At 39.9% G+C, this 20,314-nt stretch overlaps 1 protein-coding gene across 3 annotated transcripts in view; it reads left to right on the top strand.

Annotated features, from left to right (window-relative positions):
- The window catches only part of ap3b1a (adaptor related protein complex 3 subunit beta 1a), a 315,493-nt gene that overhangs the window by 216,894 nt on the left and 78,285 nt on the right, over positions 1-20,314 (top strand). For all 3 annotated transcript variants that reach the window (XM_088000361.1, XM_088000365.1, XM_088000372.1), the window contains 2 exons: positions 4,704-4,776; positions 5,183-5,289. In XM_088000361.1, coding sequence (XP_087856487.1) covers positions 4,704-4,776; positions 5,183-5,289 — 180 coding nt within the window. The remainder of the gene's footprint in view (positions 1-4,703; positions 4,777-5,182; positions 5,290-20,314) is intronic.

The following is a 20,314-nucleotide window of genomic DNA, read 5'->3' as shown; positions in this document are numbered from 1 at the left end:
CCCTGTCTCCCCTCTCCCCTGTCTCCCCTCTCCCCTGTCTCCCCTCTCCCCTGTCTCCCCTCTCCCCTGTCTCCCCTCTCCCCTGTCTCCCCTCTCCCCTGTCTCCCCTCTCCCCTGTCTCCCCTCTCCCCTGTCTCCCCTCTCCCCTGTCTCCCCTCTCCCCTGTCTCCCCTCTCCCCTGTCTCCCCTCTCCCCTGTCTCCCCTCTCCCCTGTCTCCCCTCTCCCCTGTCTCCCCTCTCCCCTGTCTCCCCTCTCCCCTGTCTCCCCTCTCCCCTGTCTCCCCTGTCTCCCCTCTCCCCTGTCTCCCCTCTCCCCTGTCTCCCCTCTCCCCTGTCTCCCCTCTCCCCTGTCTCCCCTGTCTCCCCTCTCTCCTGTCTCCCCTCTCTCCTGTCTCCCCTCTCCCCTCTCCCCTCTCCCCTGTCTCCCCTCTCCCCTCCCCTCCCCTGTCTCCCCTCTCCCCTCCCCTCCCCTGTCTCCCCTCCCCTTCCCTGTCCCACCTCTGAGCTCACCTTGAGGATCCAGCTCCTGCTCTCTGTACCCTAATCTTATTAAATCAATGGCCAACTGATTTCTCTTCCTGCCTCTAACCTTAATTCCCACTTCTCAAGTACTCAACTCCCCATTAAATCTGTCGCCATCACCACCCAGTAAAACACTCTTCAGCCCTTGCAAGCTCCCATTTCATTTTTGAATTTTCCTTCCTCTCCAGAGTACTTGATTGTAGCCTCCTAAATCCATGCATCTCTTTTCTGCATTCAATGTTTTTGCTGCTCAAATGTGGTTTTCGCTGCTACTACAGTGCTGAAATGACCCTGATTTGAGTAACAAATGCATTGTTCTTTCAAGACTTCTTATCCTTGTATTTTTTTTCAGCTATGGATACCAGCTTCCTGTTATGCTTCTGCACTGCTCCCCACCTGTGTAGGGCCATCACCATTCTTGTCCATCTGAACCTAGCCATGAATCATCTGCAATGCCTCCTCTACCCTTTGCCACACATTTATCCCTGGAGTTCCCCAATAATCTATCCTTGGCCACCACCTGTTTATCATCTGTATGCTGCCTCTTATGTCATCACTCAGAAACACATCACATTCCACATGAATGCTGACCATGCCCAGTTCTCTCAAATCTTCCACATTAACCATTTGTGATGCTGCTTGTCCAACATTCAATAGTGGATGAGCAAAAATTGCCTGCAACTAAATACTGAGATGTTCGAGACGTTGGTCAGGATTTTTCATCCTGCATCTTTGCTGACAGCAGCAATCTTACAGCTATTTTAAATTCTGAGGAGCATAATTAACTGGAAATGGGGCTTCTGCCCTTCACTTGTGTCTCAGTGCTGCCAGCCAATCTGATTGTCCTGTGTTTTCGCCATTTCAGCAGTGTCAGTGGCAGCATGTATTTGGTCTGTGAATCCACAATAGGTCAATGTAAAATGCTCATTGCTTTCAATTCCACCACGAATGCAATTCCAAACCATTACAGCAAATAATTTCTACCCTGTTATCTGAATGAATGTTTCTACATGTTTTGCAAGATAAGTTTATCATAACAAGTACAAAACATTAAGTTATTTTCAACCGATCCATTTCGGGACATGAGCTATCAAACCTGGGTAACTGAGCACATTGTTGACTAAAGTTGACCTTCAGTCTTTGATCTTCCTTTGTGTACCACACCAGTCTGAATTATCTTGAACTCTAATTGGCTGGTCATGGAAAGCGTGAGTTCAATTTCAGATTGGCTAAACAGTCTTAAGCTAATTCCTAATTGGGTTGTTACTGATAACACTTCTTACTATCTCCTGGTTCTTTTTTGAAATGTAAGTCAAACATTTTTTTTCATGACACCTTGTCCCATTTACCTTCCAAATTCATAGATCTCTACCAAGGTGACGTGGCGTTAGAAAATTGGTCATCTGCTTTGAGTATGTAGTATAATCTCTCTTTTGCCCCCCCCCCCCCCCCAGTAATGTTATACCGTATATACTTCCCAATACGATATATTCAAGTATTCTCATATTCCAAAGCCTCTTCATATCCTTAAACTAAAAGAATCATGAGTCCACAATTGTTGCCTAAAACTAATCAAACTATTAATTACCCAATTAAATTAATAACATAGGCCTGTCACATGCTTTAAGCTACAAAACAACAATTTTAAAGCACAGTTGTACTTATAAGAAAAAATCTTTTATCTAAAATTAGTTTCACATATTTACTCCTTAACGGACTCAGGCATAAAACCATAAATCCTACTTTTGACTGGGGCCATATTGCTATTCTTTACAGAAAGTCTCTGTAGAAACTAACCTCAGTCAAAGTACAATTTAGTTCATCACTTCCTTAATTAAGTCAAAATTATGGAAAAATAACTCAATCCTACATCTGCCTCAGCTCATTCACTGAAAGTCTGATTTGTGTATGTGTTACCTCTGGATTTGATTGTTCCCCTGTTCTTCTGGTCACCCTTCCATTTTCCAAACTCCAAAACCTTCCTCTCATCTAAACTTTGCTGACCATATCCTGTTTTACACCTGCGTTCCAGTTACACATCCTGACGGTGCTCACCGTCCTCTGACGGCTCCCAAAGCAACACTTTGATTGTATGATTCTTATCCTTGTTTCCAGCAGCCTTCATGGCATTGTCTGTCTGTCTTGCTCTCTGGCATGCTGGCTCATTCTGGCTCTGCCTGTCTTCTCTGTCTGGCCTGTCTGTGCCCCTCACGATTTTATTAACCCCCATAAAGTCACCTCCCAGCCTGCAATGCTCCAGGGCAAACAGCCCCAGCCTATTGTTGTTTGATACGATCCTAAGAAGAGGTTTGGGATATTTTTGTGGAATTAGAGAGTCCCTCTAATTTTACTGTCAGGGTTGCACTTGCATACTTACAGTCCATCAGTTTGTTTATTTGTCACCACTCGAGTTCTTGCCATCCACCCTCTTGTAGCAATATTTGGGCATCCAGCCAAGACACAAGAAAGGTAAGTAAATTGCTTTTGTTAATGTCATTCCTGATGGCATTTTCCTAAATTGTACAAGTGTGTGAAATTGAGCAAGTTAATAAGTTGCAATATTGGTCCCTGGGCCGACTTTGTCGCATTCTATCCTGTGCCAGAGAATTTTCTGCACTCTGGCTCTATCAGTACTACTTTTTGGTTGTTGTTAATACATTGCATTTAATAGACAGTGCTTGCGAGTAGCATATGACCACGTGAATCTTTGTAAGAGTCACAGAGGATCTTTCCAGTGGTTTAACTTGTTAACCCAGACCGTAAATCTCACATACTAAACCACCTTAAACAGTAGCAATGGAGATGCAGCAATTGGATTTAGCATCTTTGGGTTGAGGGCAGGAAATTCCATGTGTTTTTTCCTTGACAGCCAGCTGGTGATTGACTGGAAGTGCATACATTTAACACCTGTTGAATGAGAGAAGGATTTAATTCTGCTGTGATGCCATCCAGAACTGAACAGTTTGTTAATCCTGTGTCTTTGCTTGTGCATGCAGAATGACAACTTGGGGTTAAACATCAATGAAGATGTTCAGTATCAAGAAGTTTTTGAGCTTTGGACCCATTCTTTACAAGGAATCTAATGGCTTTGAGAGAGGAGGATAAACGATATAATGAGGACAATAATCTACCTTTTTCTGCTGTCATTACCTCATTGAATTGTTTCAGAAGAGGAATTGTGGTCAAGAAATAGTGAACACTCCTTGCAATATATTAGTCTGAGCTGAGCTCTGCCATGGATGTCAATTTTAATTTTAAAATCTAAATGATTTTAAGTACTGTGGAAACTTGTGTTTCGCTTTCTAACGTAAGCTTTCATTTGACCTTTAAATGTAAGCTACTCAATCATAAAACACTGAACTTGGCTGAAGATGAGGTAAGTCACCGGTAAAGAGTTTGCATCAAGCACTTTCAGGCTAGGTGCATCTTATGTTGGATGCAGAATAAGACTTTCGTCACTCGTTCCAGTGTTGTGCCTTAAACTTCAGAAGAATTTTCCTGAAGCTCTGTGACATTTCAATTTTTCACAAAGCTATCCTGAGATTGCTAAATGATGGACTGTTTTCTTTTTGCTGCAGACCTTGCTCCTCTTAAAACTATATTGAGACTGTCCAAATTCATTTTTCTTGGGATCCCTTCTGGCATCAGTAAAAAGTGACTGTCATCTCATCAGTCTGGATAGGCTTCAAGCCAAAACCCCAGAGAAATTGAAGTGCATATTTCTTTCCAAGTCTGCCAACAGTTCCTCTAACACATGCAGCAGTAACAAAATAATTTTTTTTTAAATTTAATTGTTGGGTTATTTTTCTCTAAAATGTTGGATGATTCTTAGTGCAGTTCTTTATTCATTTATTAATCTAACATTATGAAATACAGTCTCAATTTTTAAGAATTACGGAAAAATAAATGCTGTCTAATCTGTTCAATTTTGAACTGATATTATAATGTACGTTTATTAATATTATGGATACACTGAAATAGGAAAGGGCTATGAAAATTGTTGAGTAATGTTGCATCTGCAATTTTGGATGACAGACTTGCTTTAAAATTTTATTTTATTTTTAATATATTCCTAAGCATATTTAGACCCTGCATTTATTTTACATTTACTTTGTTTTGCATGATTTTTCTCATGTTAAATACTATTTTGAGTTGCTAAGGAAATCTTATTTGTTTAACAGAAAGAAGAGAAAAAAGCAGTATCGGTGGTCAAGGCTGCCAAACAGGAAATTTCACTGTTGGATTTGGTTGACTGTAAGTGTGGATACAAAGACGTGCAAAGTAGTGTTAAAACTGAGCATTTAATTAAGCAGTTGATTATAATATAAATTGTGATGAGGTTTTTTGGAAATAAACTCACTGATCATTTAACTAGGTGCAATCAATGAAATGGGGGCAGTTATAGAAATATTTATTGCATTTTGTTATTTCGTGGTTCAACAGCTGTATAGTTCGACTTAAGTAAAATTGAAGTTTTCAATTTCTGTGTTTTAACAATTAATGAAATTTTATTCTATTGACAAAAGGTAAAATTAAATATGAACTTTAGCCAGTACAGTGCATTAATACAACGATTGTTTTAACTGACCTATTCTTGGTCAGGAGGTAATGATATGCCTTTTTGTATTTCTAATTCAGACTTTATCTTGCTGTCTTGTAGTTTCTGATGTGTCAACACCAGTCACCCTCCCGAAACCAGTAATGGCTTCAAGATTAGCAGCTGATTTAGAAGGATTATCGCTTTCCAGTACTGCTGTTGTCATTGATGTAAGTATATGCCAGTGGCTATTTTCTGAATGTTGAATGTATTTAATGGCTTTCAGGCTCTGAGAAATATTAGAATTGCGAGGCAAGGAAAGCTAGGTTCTTCTAGTTTTCCTGGCATTCAATTATACAGTGGAATTGTGCACTCATAATAATCAATCTTTCATTGTAAATCTTCAATATGTACAAAAATAGTCCCTAGCTGGAGAGCTTTAGGAACTGTCAATTCAGAGTCACCTGATCCTCCCAAGCCTGCCAAATTTAGCATGCCATATATTCTAATTACACAGCTTGTATCCCAGACAGTCAACCAAAAATTTGTGGGGTTGCAAAATTAGTTTCTAAAATATGGTTTTAAAAAATGGAAAAATTTTCAGAGTCTAGGAATAATCCTTGTTTTTTAGTATACTATATATAGAAAACTTAAAATAAAAAAAAAGAAACTTGGCCAGTCTGGTGGCAATTGTGGAGGGAGAGGAGCAGATATAACATTTCACATGGAACATGATTCTTCTTTGGAACTGGGGAGACCATAGTTATTTAGACTGTGTGTAACTTGCCTCAACTCCTGAAAGCCTGTCCACCCATTTACAAGGTACAAATCAAGAGTATTTGGAATACTCCCTATTTGCATGGATAAGTGCAGCTCCAACAACACACTCGAAGCTTGATACCATCCAGGACACAGCAGCCTACTGGATTGACATTGCATCTAGAAACATTATCTCCCTCCACTGATGTGCAGCACCAGCAATGTGTACCTCCAAGGCTCCTTAGCACCTTTTGATTTCCTACTAAAAGTCTTGTCGCAAATAGGCTGCTTAGTCGTAGTAGCAGTAGTAGTAAGAATGAACTGAAAGTGTACCTTTCTGTTGGGATAACCACTTTGACTACGGCTTCGGACAGAATCTGCACATGAAGTCACATCAAATAGTAAAAATATAAAGAATGTGAGTATTTGCTGGTGAAACACTGCAGGACATACAGCATCAAGAACAAAATAAAAACAACAGTTGGTATTTTAATGCTATGCCATTTAACCAGAAGACAAATACCTCTCAAAAAAGAAAGCACGAAATACCTGAAAGCAGCCTACTCACCAGGGCATTTGGCTAACACGATATCTACATATCTGGATTTTGGTTAACGTTTGTTCGTACTACTCTAATGGGTACTACTAGGTTCAATAGTCAGTTGTTGGATTGCAGTGCAGACATACCCTTAAGCATCACTACATAGTTGTATGCAGAGTTTTACAAAATACAAAATAGTCGTTTTGGTGTTATGGGAACCAGAATGTCAAATCCTAAAAAAAGTTTAATAGCACAAGTTTGGTTTTAACTTTGTTAAAAACAACAGTATATGGTAGAAGTTGTTATTAACAGTTTCAACAGAGGTTATCTTGCTATTTTACAAGACTTTAGGGGTGGGTAGTAACATGCCTGCATTCCAGAACAGAATGTTTAAAAAACTAACATTTTAAAGAAGTCCCCTGCAATAATAGTACAAGACAATGAGCTAAAAGCGCTCAGTTTGGGATGACTTGAATATTTGGTTTACTACATGCTAGCACTGACACAAAATGTTTCTCTCTTTCAAATGAGAATGATTGATTGTTTTTATTTTACTTATTTTAAGCATTTACATTGTATAATACACATATCAGAACATGGTTAAATTCTGAATATAGTGCGGAAGTCTTCAATTTGGACAGTAAGAAAACTCGGAACTTTTTAAAAAGTGCTTTGGACACTTTGCCTCTGAGAAGATGAATAGGTTGCAAGCATGATAATTTGATTCAACGATTGATTTCCTATTTTGGAAATCAAACGCACAGCCGCTACCATCTCCAACGCCAAAGCAGCTGATAGCTGGAACCACTGCCACCTGCAAGTTTCCCTCCAAGCAATTCACCATCCTGACTTGGAAATAGAACATTGCAGGAACTGGCCTTCAGCCCACCATGTCTGGGCCCACCATGATGTCATTCAAATCTAATTCCATCTGTGGTTCATAACTGTCTTTTTCTTGCCTGTTCATGTGTCTACCTAAATGTCACTTACACATTACTACCATATCTGTCTCTACCAACTCCTCCTGTCTTAGTCCATTCCAGGCACCTACCACCCTCTGCCTAAAAACCTTCTCTTGCACATTTCCTTTTAACTTGACCCTCTCACCTTAAACCAATGGGTGTTCCCCCTCAAAAATTGACATTTCCATTCTGGAAAAAAGGACTCTGACTTTCCACTCTATCCATGCATCTCATAACTTTATATACTTCGATCTAGTCACCCCTCAGACCTTGACACTCTACCAAAAAATCCAAGATTGTCCAACCTATCCTTCTAGAGCATACACACCAATCCAGGCAACATTCTGGTAAACTTCTTTTGCACTCTCAGCAAAACCTCCACATCTCTGCTACAGTATGGTAACCAGAACTGCACATAGCACTCCAAATAGGTCAAACAAATTTTTTATACAAGTATGTTGCAATTCCTTCATTGTCACTAGGCTAACATCTGGGAATTCCCTCCCTGGTTGTCCCTACACTAAGTGAACTGCAGTGGTTTAAAAGGCAACTCCCCACCACCTTCACAATGGCAGTTAGGGTTGAGCAATAAATACTGCCTAGCCAGTGATTCCCCCATTCCCTGAATGCATTCACAGTGGGTCAGCTGTGCTGAAAGCAGACCAAGCCAACCAGATATCATCTATGCATGTGTGTGATAGAGGGGAATCATCCCAAAAAAGACAGTTTATGGTCTAAAGTTCTTGAATTCTAATGTTGAATGCAAAAACTGTAATGTTCCTATACTGAAAACGAAATGCTACCCCTGTAGCTTTTGTTGGACTTTGCTGGAGTGCTGAAACTAACATAGGGCAGTAATATGATCTTAAGAGCAAGATAGTAATTCAGAAAGGCAAGTGACTAGGAGGAGAAAGTGAGGTCTGCAGACGCTGGAGATCAAAGCTGAAACTTTATTGCTGGAACAGCACAGCAGGTCAGGCAGCATCTAGGGAACAGAAGATTCGACGTTTCGGGCACATGCCCTTCTTCAGGAATGAGCAGAGAGTGTTCAGCAGGAGAAGATAAAAGGTAGGGAGGAGGGACTTGGAGGAGGGGCGTTGGAAATGTGATAGGTGGAAAGAGGTCAAGGTGAAGGTGATAGGTCGGAGTAGGGTGGAGGCGGAGAGGTCAAGAAGAAGATTGCAGGTCAGGAAGGCGGTGCCGGGCTGGAGGGATTCGGCTGAGACAAGGTGGGGGGAGGGGGGATGAAGAAACTGGTGAAGTCCAAGTTCATCCCCTGTGGTTGGAGGGTTCCCAGTCGGAAGATAAGACGCTCCTCCTCCGACCGTCGCGTTGTTGTGGTTTGGCGGTGGAGGTCAAGGTCATGTTTTTGGACCGAGTAGAAGTGTTGCATGAAATGGTCACTCAGTCTATTTTTGTTGGTTCAGTGTACAGGAGACAATTGCATTGAGCTCATCTAAATGGTGGAACTGGCTTGAGGGGTCAAATGGCCTACTCTTGTCTATTGACCTACTCCTGTCTATGTTCTGTGTTTCTATATTTCTCCTCGCCTGAAAATATTCAACCTGTGCTGGGCCACAATTATTTCGTAGCCTATCAACCTCTAGTACTTTAGTTGAGTGATGTATCTTAAAGCATATGCTTTGCCCTTGGTATGAGCAAGCTATTTTATCATGAGTTTTGTAGCTGCTTGTGGTCTTGTACTGCCCCAATATCAATACCTCCACATTGTCAGCAGGGATTGCAGGATACTAATTTGGATGGGAAACCTGGCAGATTTTTCCTGCATAGAATAAAATACTTCTAGGATTACTTGTGTGAGATCATGTCTTATGTGCTAACTTTCTTCCCATAAATTTCATCTACTTGCAACAAAACATGGCTGAGTTGTCAGGATAAGTTATTTATTAAATGTAGAATCTGGCAATATAATTTGCAAGTATCTTGTTCAAAATGGGCTTTTATCTCCACTGGGGTGAAATTATATAAGAGAAAATCATTTTAGAGGTGAATTGTGCATTGATTTGTTACTTTTCGATCAGGAGATGTATGTAATAAAATGGATTGGAATGGCCTATTCTATGTTTTTCACTTTAAACTGAATTGAAATCGTGCTTCCAATCCAGTGGGCCAGAAATGTTCTCACATGAACCTACGGCACTGCAGCTTTTGGGGTTGCAGTTTTAAATCCTTGCTGTTTAGTTGTAATTGAGTGTCAAATGGAACTAAGAATTTAGATTGTGGTAATATCTGTGGCTGTGATAGATGTTGGAGAAATGCTGGGTTGATTCAGTGCTGTCAACAAAATCTTGAGATGGGCTAATCATTTTTGTTTTTAGCTGAGAGTTATACTCAACCAAACAATATAACAAACCTGAGGTGAAGTTTCTCAAATTTTGTATAGAGAAGTGATAACTGTTTTATGACTTGGGTCGCTTATACATTGTGCAGATTTACTGAAATAGGGAGGGTGGTGGTGAAGTTCTCATATCAATAGGCTCATAGTCCAGAACCCAGGTTGATCTAGGTATAGGAGTTTGATCCCACATGGCAGATGTGAAATTCGAATTCAGTTTAAGAATCTGGAATTAAAAGCCAGCCTAATGGGAAAGTACGTAACCACTGTTGTAAAATCCCAACTAATTTGATAATATCCTTCGGAGAAGGAAATCTACAGTTTATATCTGGTCTGATCTATATGCGACCCCAAGCCCACAGCAATGTGATTGACTCTGACTCTGAACTGCAATAAATGTTGGCCAAGCCAACAACATCAATGTCTCATGAAAGAATAAAATAAATGATGGACATATCACAATTTATTGTATCTTTTCCTGCTTTGACGCCCATAGAAACTGAATTTCTTGGATCAGTTAGCCATGGAAACTTTTTTTAAAATTTTATTATTTTTGCTTTGTCCCAGAACACTGGTGCCAATTGAAATACTTTCAATATAGTATCATATAGTTTAGATGAGGCCAGTTAATTGCATCTTTTCAGTAAAGTCCCTTCAGTCCATCACACATGTTAGCAGTCTATTTAAAAAGGAACAGTTTCTTCATTTTTTGCCCATATACTGAGATCTTAAAGGGACTGCATAATTCAACAAATAATCTCTCTACTGCAAAAGAAAGACTCGTTTGAGGGAACAGAGGTTGAGTGATGTTAATAAGGTAGAAGTAGGCAGCTTTTGTTTTGGAGCAAATATGTTCACCCTACTACTCATCCCTTGCAATCACTTGTCACTGGTGTTGCCATCATAACCTTGCAGTTCGTGTCTCAAAATGTGATGTTTTTCCAAAATAACAACAAGGTAGGGAAGATTGAATGGGTTATTGTCACCTCAGTGAGTTTTAACGGGAGGGAGAAGAGGCCAAGCAGTCATGTGTGGATTATTTCAGTAAAGCATTCTTACTAAATTGTTTTAAGGACACTATGTAGGGTACAGCTGTAGTGCCTCACACAACACTTTAACAGTTTCATTTCCAGGCGACATACATAAAAATACATGCATGTATGTTCATTGGTTCTTTCCTGAACTTGCTTTGACCCATCCAATGTTACATGCTTGGTTATTTAAATCAATTGCTTATTGATGTGCTTCGTTAATATGCAGACTTTGGTAAGGCTGCTACCAATTTGAAGGAACCTGTTTCTTATGTCTTCCAAGTCTTGTATTTGTTCAAAGAATGTACCAGTTTGTAGCAAAATTATTGATTTCCTATTTCATATTTTCATGCTTTTCACACTTGTTTCAATGCTCAAATATAACTTGGAAAAATATTGTTGCTTTCCATTGATGCTTGTACAGTGACACATTACAATATGAATTTATATTAATTGGTTTGGAATGCTTTTTAAAACAATTTTCACTTGAATGTTCAGTCATAAATACTTATATATTTTATGATATCCTGCTTTTCTAATATGTGTAAATGCATTTTGGCATTGTTTCATATGAAAACCACGGATTTGATGTGTATATATAACAGATTAGTTTGTTTATTTGTGTTGGATTCCAGGTCATTCGATATTGTTGGTTCCTCATTCTTTCTTGAAAATAGGTCAAATTGTAGGATTAAATAAGCGTTGGTCATTAGTAGATCAATAAACATCGGTGCCATGTGTAGGGCAGCTACTATACATCGATACAATTTGGGGAGAATTGCACTCAGCTTCTTGGAAGGATCATTATTCCTTTTCATTTACAATCTGTAGAATTTATTTAATCAGTTACAGGACCTTTCTGGAGGTTGGTAACTACAATACCTATTGTAATTTTATTGTTTTCATCCCAATATATAAAAGGCAATGACTTGTCTATCAATAGTTCTTTTTTTGTTAATCCTGAGACAGTGAATTAACCTTAAATTGCTACTGTTGGAATTGAAGCAAGTCATGTATCTGCCAGAAACTACTGCATTTTGCCATCAAATTGCACTGAGAATGTTGAGGACGGCTAAATAATATATTTTAAATCTGACAATTCAGAGCATGATTTAGCACTTCAATTTAAATTCCTTTTTCTGTCTCCAGTAGGTTTTTGATACTATATAGGTAACGCTGGTTCTAGATTCTGTACAAAGTAGCTACATTTACCTGGAAAGGCAATCTACTTCATAGTACAGGCTGTAACGATCTTTCAGGTATTTTTTTTAATGGGGCAGAAGCAGGTGGAGGGAGAGTGGACATCCTGTTTCGTGCCCACTTTGCGAAATTAGAATATTCTGTTGAAGTGGATATAAACTGAAGATTGAAATCTAGTTTCTGAATCCTTTGCTAAATGTCAACTTTTCAAACACAAACCGATTTAGATGCTACTTGTATTATACTGAAGTAACCTCTTAGTATTTATTGTCCCAGCTTGTACTTCTCTGGGTGCAGTGGTTTGGTCTTATTATTTGGTCATAAACTTTTGATGACTTCCATAAGCATTGATCATGAGAATGGTAGTTTACTGGTAATCTAGAGTAAACACTCCACTCCAGTTTCTGAAAATCTGAAATAGAGTGTGAGAGAAACAGCAGGTCTGGCAGCGTCTGTAGAGAGAAAGCAGTTAACATTTCCAGTCCGCTGGCCCTTTGTCAGGACGTCTAGTGATCCAGAGGCCTGAGTTAGTGATCCAGAGGCCTGAGTTAGTGATCCAGAGGCCTGAGTTAGTGATCCAGAGGCCTGAGTTAGTGATCCAGAGGCCTGAGTTAGTGATCCAGAGGCCTGAGTTAGTGATCCAGAGGCCTGAGTTAGTGATCCAGAGGCCTGAGTTAGTGATCCAGAGGCCTGAGTTAGTGATCCAGAGGCCTGAGTTAGTGATCCAGAGGCCTGAGTTAGTGATCCAGAGGCCTGAGTTAGTGATCCAGAGGCCTGAGTTAGTGATCCAGAGGCCTGAGTTAGTGATCCAGAGGCCTGAGTTAGTGATCCAGAGGCCTGAGTTAGTGATCCAGAGGCCTGAGTTAGTGATCCAGAGGCCTGAGTTAGTGATCCAGAGGCCTGAGTTAGTGATCCAGAGGCCTGAGTTAGTGATCCAGAGGCCTGAGTTAGTGATCCAGAGGCCTGAGTTAGTGATCCAGAGGCCTGAGTTAGTGATCCAGAGGCCTGAGTTAGTGATCCAGAGGCCTGAGTTCGTGATCCAGAGGCCTGAGTTCGTGATCCAGAGGCCTGAGTTCGTGATCCAGAGGCCTGAGTTCAAATTACCACAGCAGCTGGGACATTTAAATTCAATTAATATATAAATCTGGAATTAAAGTGCAAGTATTACTAATGGTAGCAATCTAATTGCTGAATTTCATTAAAAACTCAGCACATTTATTATTGCCCTTAGAGAAGAAAATCTTCCCTCTTTACCCCGTCTGGGCCAAATTTGATGGCAGACCTACTGCAGTGTAGTTGATTCTTAATCATACTCTGAAATGGCTCCGAAAGCCACTTTGTTTAAAGCAAGTCAGGGATCAGCAGTAGAAGCTCAAATAATCAGTGATCCTTTCAGTTTGCAAATTATCTTAAGGAACAAAATCAGCAGTAATTCAATTAATGCAAGCCAATGCGATCAAGTACAAAGTAACTTGTGACAGCACATTACTAAAAGTGGCCAGTTTTAACTTAAGATGGTGAGCTGGTTCATGTGATCCTCTGCAACTTCAATGACTTTGACAGTGCACAGCAAGGTTCTTGTCAGTGGATAACTGCAAAACCAGGATATGTTGTACTGGTATGATATTTGTAAATAAAGCAGTTGTCACAGGAATTGTTATTTTCTAAACAGCATTGCAAACCTTGTGGAGGTACTCATTCTCAGCCACAAAGATAGCCACAAATCTATCTGCCCTGTATATTGTACTCCTCTCCAAATTGACTGACAATGCACAAGAAGTCAAGAAATACTGGAGCAAGACCTGCGTACCAGTCATTGAGAATAGTGGAGTGTCTTTGTATACGGTCTCTCAACTGTCATTGAAATTTGGACATAGTGTATCACATCCCATTAAACTACACTGATTCCCTACTTTCCTGTCAAAAGAATATCTGATAGGATTGGCCAGATTCAGCTTTTCTTTTGTCTTGTCTCTAATCAGAGCATTTTGGAAAGCCATCCAGGAGGAATTATCACCATGTCTAGTATTACTGCCCCATCAGACCCATTCTCCAATCATGCAAATGTGAGTTGTTTGAAATGCACAGACTTGTAAAATTGTTATCACTATCAGCAAGGAAATATAGCCACCCTCTTCCCTGCATGAACCATGGTTAACCACCTATGGGGCAGCAGCCAGACTCTCTCCAAGATGGCAGAATGGCAGCAACTCACAACGGCCTCTCCAAACTGAGAGCTACTAAATTCCAGGTCCATGTAATACCCTCTGTCCTGGAGGAAGCTGTCTTGTTTTTCTTGTCACTTCTACCGTACACAATAGACACAGTAAAGAGGCTATTCTACTCTATTACATTGTGGTTTATATCTATAGTTGGGAAGATATTGAGCAACTTGGACACCCTTTCTCGTTCTCCATATGCATTTTAGTGTCTCAAGTCACACAAAGCCCTTTGAGAGAGATGAGAAAGCTAATTCCAATAAGAATGCACGCTATCATTGATTTTTACCTTGGACTTAAATATGTACTAGACACCCACTCAAACCACCAGTATTCTTTGCTGTAAATAGCATATTGAGAGTTTATGCATGTCTTGAATTTACAAAAATGAGAATTAAACTTTTCTGAAATGTTTAGATTTAAACTTCTGTTTGTACTTAATTGTTGCAAGTTAGGCAGTTGTCCTGTTTCAACTTGTAATTTATTACTAGCATTTAGGTTCTTGCTTTAAGGGGAGAAAAAAGAAATGCTTAGATATGTAAAGTGAGTTGGTTAAACAAGGGTACTGAAAAAGTAGGTTATAGATCTCTTGGATACTTTTGTCACATGGTTCTGGATGATTAATTTAACTTTGTGGGTGATTAATTACAATGTGCTCTTTCTTATGCAGAAAATAATTGAATGTGTTATTTGTTAAGGACCTACAGTTAAATAATGAGCCCATGCAAAATTGGGAGTAAAGCAAGTGTAGATTTTATTCTGAAAACAATGCTTGATTTTTATGTTAGATTTAGTTTCTTTTCCATGAGGATGGTTTTATTTTTTATAATTGTGATCTGTCATGTTGATGGCAGCTAATAAATGCAAGAAAGATCTTTTAAGATTAACTCAATTTTATTATTAAATAAAAATTGCTCTCAAGGGGTGGGTCATAGCTGGAATAAAATTGGATTTAAACTGTGTGGCACATTAGGGAATCTTTTAGATTAAGCAAAAAAATTAGATATTTAACCTTCAGTAAGCTGTTCAGTAAAAGTTGCTGTTCAGTAGCTAAAGGGTAGAAGGATTTTGAGAAGTCTTTGAGTGAAAATATTTTTACTTTACAGATCTAAAATGTTCTGCAATTGAATATGATGTCTTTGTTTTTTGTTGCTATAATGTAAGATTAAAAATAGTTCTGGGTATACAGCTCACTCTTTTAGAAAATTATTACATGGCGATCACTGGTGTTTTAGATTAACCCACTTATTGTGTTGGAAAAACTCCTGGCCAACATACAGTTTCTAATAACATTTTGACATTAGAAGCTCTAGGAAAATAGTATTTAAGCCCCTCTTGGTGTGGGCAGTTGATAACTTTTCATTCATAATTAGGTCATAGTGAATCAAGAGACATTTCAGGGAAATTGAACTGTCAGTGGGTAGAAACAAGCATTTGACCTCATCACATTGAGTGGGGCCCATCATAATTTGTTCATTTGGTGCCCATCAGCCTAGCCTCATCTCTCATACGCCACCTTGCTGACCTTCCCTCTCCAATTCCGCTTGGTTCAGCTTTAATTATGACTCAGCAGACCCGAAGAAATATTGCAGCCTGCTCTCGAAAACCCTGAACTGCCACTCACCAAAAGATTGGTTTTTAACAGGTAATAAATGCCCAGAGGAAACAGTGCTGTATGTTGCACGCATCCAGTGTGTCTGTTTTCTCAATCCTTTAATTTTATGCTGATGATGGCAGGTTTTTTAAAGAACCGCTTTCATTTATTTTATGCTGCAAGCATACTGTCAACATTGCATGGAATCTGCAGATGTGCGTATTATAATTTATGTATAAAACTGTGACATCTATACTGCAGTAATGGCACTCTTTCCTTAAATTCCAAACCTTGCACAATACTCATTTTCATTCTTGACTGCTCCCTGGTTAATTTTAGTTCGTATTACCCAAATGAGAGCATCTTCTTAACACTGCCCCCAAGTCTGATTCTTTTTCATTTTCCACACTGCCTGTTGAGTTTGAGTGAAATTGCATAGTTGCTGGTGAAGTTTTAGTGATTTTATTTTTTTAGTGATTTTATTCTATTGTTATAGGTCTGGAGTCAGCTGTAGTTCAGACCAGGTTAGGATGGTAGATTCTCTTCCGGAAGGGACACTAATGAAACATAGAAGAATGAGAGAAGGAGTTGACAGTATTGGCCCATGAAACCCTCTCTGCTATTCAACTTGACCACAGCTGATTGTTTATCTCCATACAATTCTCCCACTATTTCCCAGACCCCTGACACCTTTAGCTAACAGAAATCTATAGAAACTAGTAGCAGGCCCAGTTAAGGCTACTCTGCCATTCACTATAATCATGGCTGATCTTCCACCTCAGTGCCATATTTACCGCTTGTTCTCCATACATGTTGATCACTTTAGCTTAAATTATTTCTTTAATATATCTAGTGATTTGGCTTTCACAGCTTTGTGGTAAGGAATTCCGCAAGTTCACCCTCCATGTGAAGAAATTTCTCCTTTCAGTCTGAAATGTCATAGAACAGAATCCTTACATTGTGGAAGCAGGCCATTTGGCCCAACAAGTCCACACCGGCCCTCAGAGCATCCCACCCAGACCCCCTTACCTTATTATTCTACATTTCCCATGGCTAATGCACCTAACGTACACATCCCTGAACACTGAACAATTTAACGTGGCCAATTCTCCTAACCTGCACATCTTTGGATTGTGGGAAGAAACCGGTGCACCCGGATGAAACCCACGCAGGCACAGGGAGAATGTACAAATTCCACACAGTGTGGTCATCCGAAGCTGGAATCGAACCAGGGTCCCTGGCACTGAGGCAGCAGTGCTAGCCACTGTGCCGCCCTGATTTACCCCATAACCCAAGACTCTGACCCTTTTGTTCTAGACACCCCAGGCCTAGGGCATTAGCACCCCTACATCCAATCTGTCCAGCCCTGTGGGAATTGTATATTTCAATGAAATCCCCTCTGTCTTATAAATTCCAGTGAATAATGGCCCAGTTGTGCCTATTTCTTAGAATAATAAAAGATATGGTTTTACAACAATTGTTTCACCATTGCATTACCTTGCTACAATTTGGGGGCAGAACATCTGGTTACACTGATTTCTTTGTGAGCTGCAAGTCTTCAAGAAGTCCTTCCAATCCCATGAACATGAATGTGTTATCAATCATATGACATTTCACTAGATACTCAACCTGGACACTGAAGCTTATCTTTGGTTTTGGATTTAAATGGGCAGGCAATGGGCTCCAGTTTCCTATCAGTGACTGTAGGGACTAAGCCAATTACCAACTCAGTTACCATAGAGTTGCGCTCTCATTAGATATGCGACTGGTAGTTTAATCTGTGGGTCATATGACCTTAAAGACAACTTGCTCATATGGGATGGGAAATGTCAGCAGCATGGCTTTTTGTTGTGATCCTGCAGAAGCACATATTCAAGAGAAGTGAAAATAAATTACTTGCGTGACAAGATATCTCTAACACCAACAGCAAGACAAAAGATTAGAAAAAAATTTTCAATGCTCAAAATACAAGGAGCAAATTACTGCAGATGCTGGAATCTACTGAAAACAAAAAATGCTGGAAACGACACTGGGTCAGGCAGCATCCATGGAGAGAGCAAACTAACATTTCAAATCTAGATGACTCTTCAATGTCTTCTTTAAAATTGAGGCTGATTTTTTTTTCCCCCAAGTTTTCTCCAGCTGAAGCTTGATATCCTTTAAATGACAGGAAATATTTGTTCCCTATTCCTTTCCTCTACTCAAAAGATGGCAGCTGGAATGCAGGCAGAGGCTGAACTACTACTGAAACTTGTAACTACATAATTGAGCCCTGATTTATCATCTTTTTGAAGCCCGAAGTTGGTTCCATTGTAAATTTGTCAGTTAAATGACAGCTTAATATTTGTTTATCTTCTCAGTTCCAAAAGCGCTTTTTTTGTGCCCACATTCTATGAAGATGAGCAAACATTTGTTCACTCAGTGATGAGCATGTGGAATTCACTACCAATGAAAGCAGTCAAAGCCAAAACATGGAATGATTTCAAGAAGGAGTTGAGTGTTAAAACCAGGGGCCAAAGAGATCAAAGGAGATGGGTGAGAAGCAGGGACCGGCTATTGAGTTGGGTGATCAGTCATGATCACAACGAATGGCAGAGCAGGCTCAAAGGGCTGAATAGCTGATTTCTACTTTCTATGCTAAGTGCTACCCTGCTCAATTTTTTTGTAAATATATTTATTAGCAAATTTTTTTAACTTTACCAACTTAAAATTATTGTATTTTTCAATCAATAACAAATATCTGTATAATATAAGAAAAAAACACAAATTACAATACAACTACTGTCTACTAACTACTAACCTACTCTATAATACAAAACAAACCCTAACACTGTGCAAAACAACACCAATAAATAACAAATAGATCCAAAAAAAATAAAAAAACACAAATACAGAACAGAACAGATCAGCTATGCTCAGCGCAAAGCTCCCAAACAAAGGAACGGGAGCATTGTATATATACCCGTATTAACTCAGGAGACCCTCCTCCAGGGCCCGGGGCTTACGAGACCTAACCATCCTGGTTAAACAAATGCCCTAGTTAAGATAACTGACAAATCTATATCCAAATAACTCTAGTAGGGCTGCCATCTTATAAAAATAGTCTGTTGTGTAGTGCACCATGTTTGTAAAGAAAAATCCAAGGGAATGTGCTCTACAATTAACTTCTGCCATCCCAGCAAGCCCGGCGGGTTCTCAGACACCCAGTTCATCAGAATGTTCTTCCGTGCACAGTATGCAAGAATATTAAATAGTTTCTCCCCGTGCCCGTCTAAAGATGGTAAACTCGGTAGACCTAAGAGGAGAGATATCAAGTCTACTTTGACTTCAGTCCTCAATACCCTCCCTATCTCTCCCACCACGGCACTCCAATAAACACTCAGTCTGTGGCATCTCCAGATATAAAACTTTGAATGGAAGACTCTTTTCCCCCTGTCCATAGGAGGCACTCACCCTACCCATCCCCTCCTTCACAGCTCCTTCAAACCTGGGCTGTGCCCCAGCCTTAGGCCAGAAAAAAAACCAAGGAGATGATCCTTAAATCAACAGAAAAAAGACCAAGTCAGGATGAGCACTCCACCCATCCCTGGCTTCATGTCACCCCTACTTGTGACTAAAAGAGAAACAGAACAAACAAAAAAAGGGGGAGACAATAAAGAACATCCACAAAATTTCCCATCAGAAAATCCAATTATTTAAAAAAAAAGGAACAACTTATTCCAAAGTTTCTCCCCTCTTTCCAAAAAAAGAAATTATTAGGGAGAAAGGAAGGAAAAACATGGGGAAAGAAGGAAAAGAGAACAAACATTAACTGTATTCTTCAGGTCAATCTGTCTATTTTAAAGTGTCTACAAAATTTTTAGCTTTACCTGCTGAGTCAAATGTATAAACGGAGTCCTTGTGGCTGAAATGGAGTACTGCGGGGTATCTCATGGAGTACTGGATGCCCAGGTTACTCAGCCTCTTTTTTTTTAACTTAATCGAAGGACTTCCTCTTTCGAATTAAAGCTGCAGAGAAATCCTGGAAAAATATGATTTTTGACCCCTTGTACAGCAGTGCCTGCGGATCTTTTTCCAGGGATCTGGAAGCTTCTGACTTTTTGCTTGTCCTTACATGAATGGAAGTGCACTAGGACCGAGCGGGGGCGCTGCACCGGCCCTGACCTGTGCACTGTAACCTGTAGCCTGCTGGACTTGATGTGAAGGCCCAAAAACTTCGGCAGCCAGCTTTCGAAGAAGGGGGTGGGGTTCAGGAGAGGCTGCTGTTGCTGCTGTCTCTGATATGCCTGTTGTTGCAAGGGATTGTCCTCCCTGCTGTGGTTTGCTGGCTCCTTTTCCCTTTGGCATCCTTCCCACTCCCAAATATTAACAAATATGTGTTCGGTAAGGTTTTAAACTAATAATTCCACCACATAAATTGGCCAGGGATGGCAAAAAACACCAGTATGCCTTGGCTGTTAGGCAGAGCTGTCCACAGTAGTTCTATAGAATCGCCGCCATCTTGCCGAGTCCCCTGCTCATTGTTTTTACACACACGTGAAGCATTAGGAATATGAAAATGCCAAGCTGCAACCCATTCCACTGCTTTGATAC

Source organism: Chiloscyllium plagiosum, unplaced genomic scaffold, assembly GCF_037043375.1.
Source record: "Chiloscyllium plagiosum isolate Xiang-an unplaced genomic scaffold, Cpla_swu_hap1 HiC_scaffold_2, whole genome shotgun sequence".
NCBI classification, from domain to species: domain Eukaryota; kingdom Metazoa; phylum Chordata; class Chondrichthyes; order Orectolobiformes; family Hemiscylliidae; genus Chiloscyllium; species Chiloscyllium plagiosum.
The sequence above is the reverse complement of the archived record's forward strand: the minus strand, read 5'-3'. Positions and strand labels throughout refer to the sequence as shown.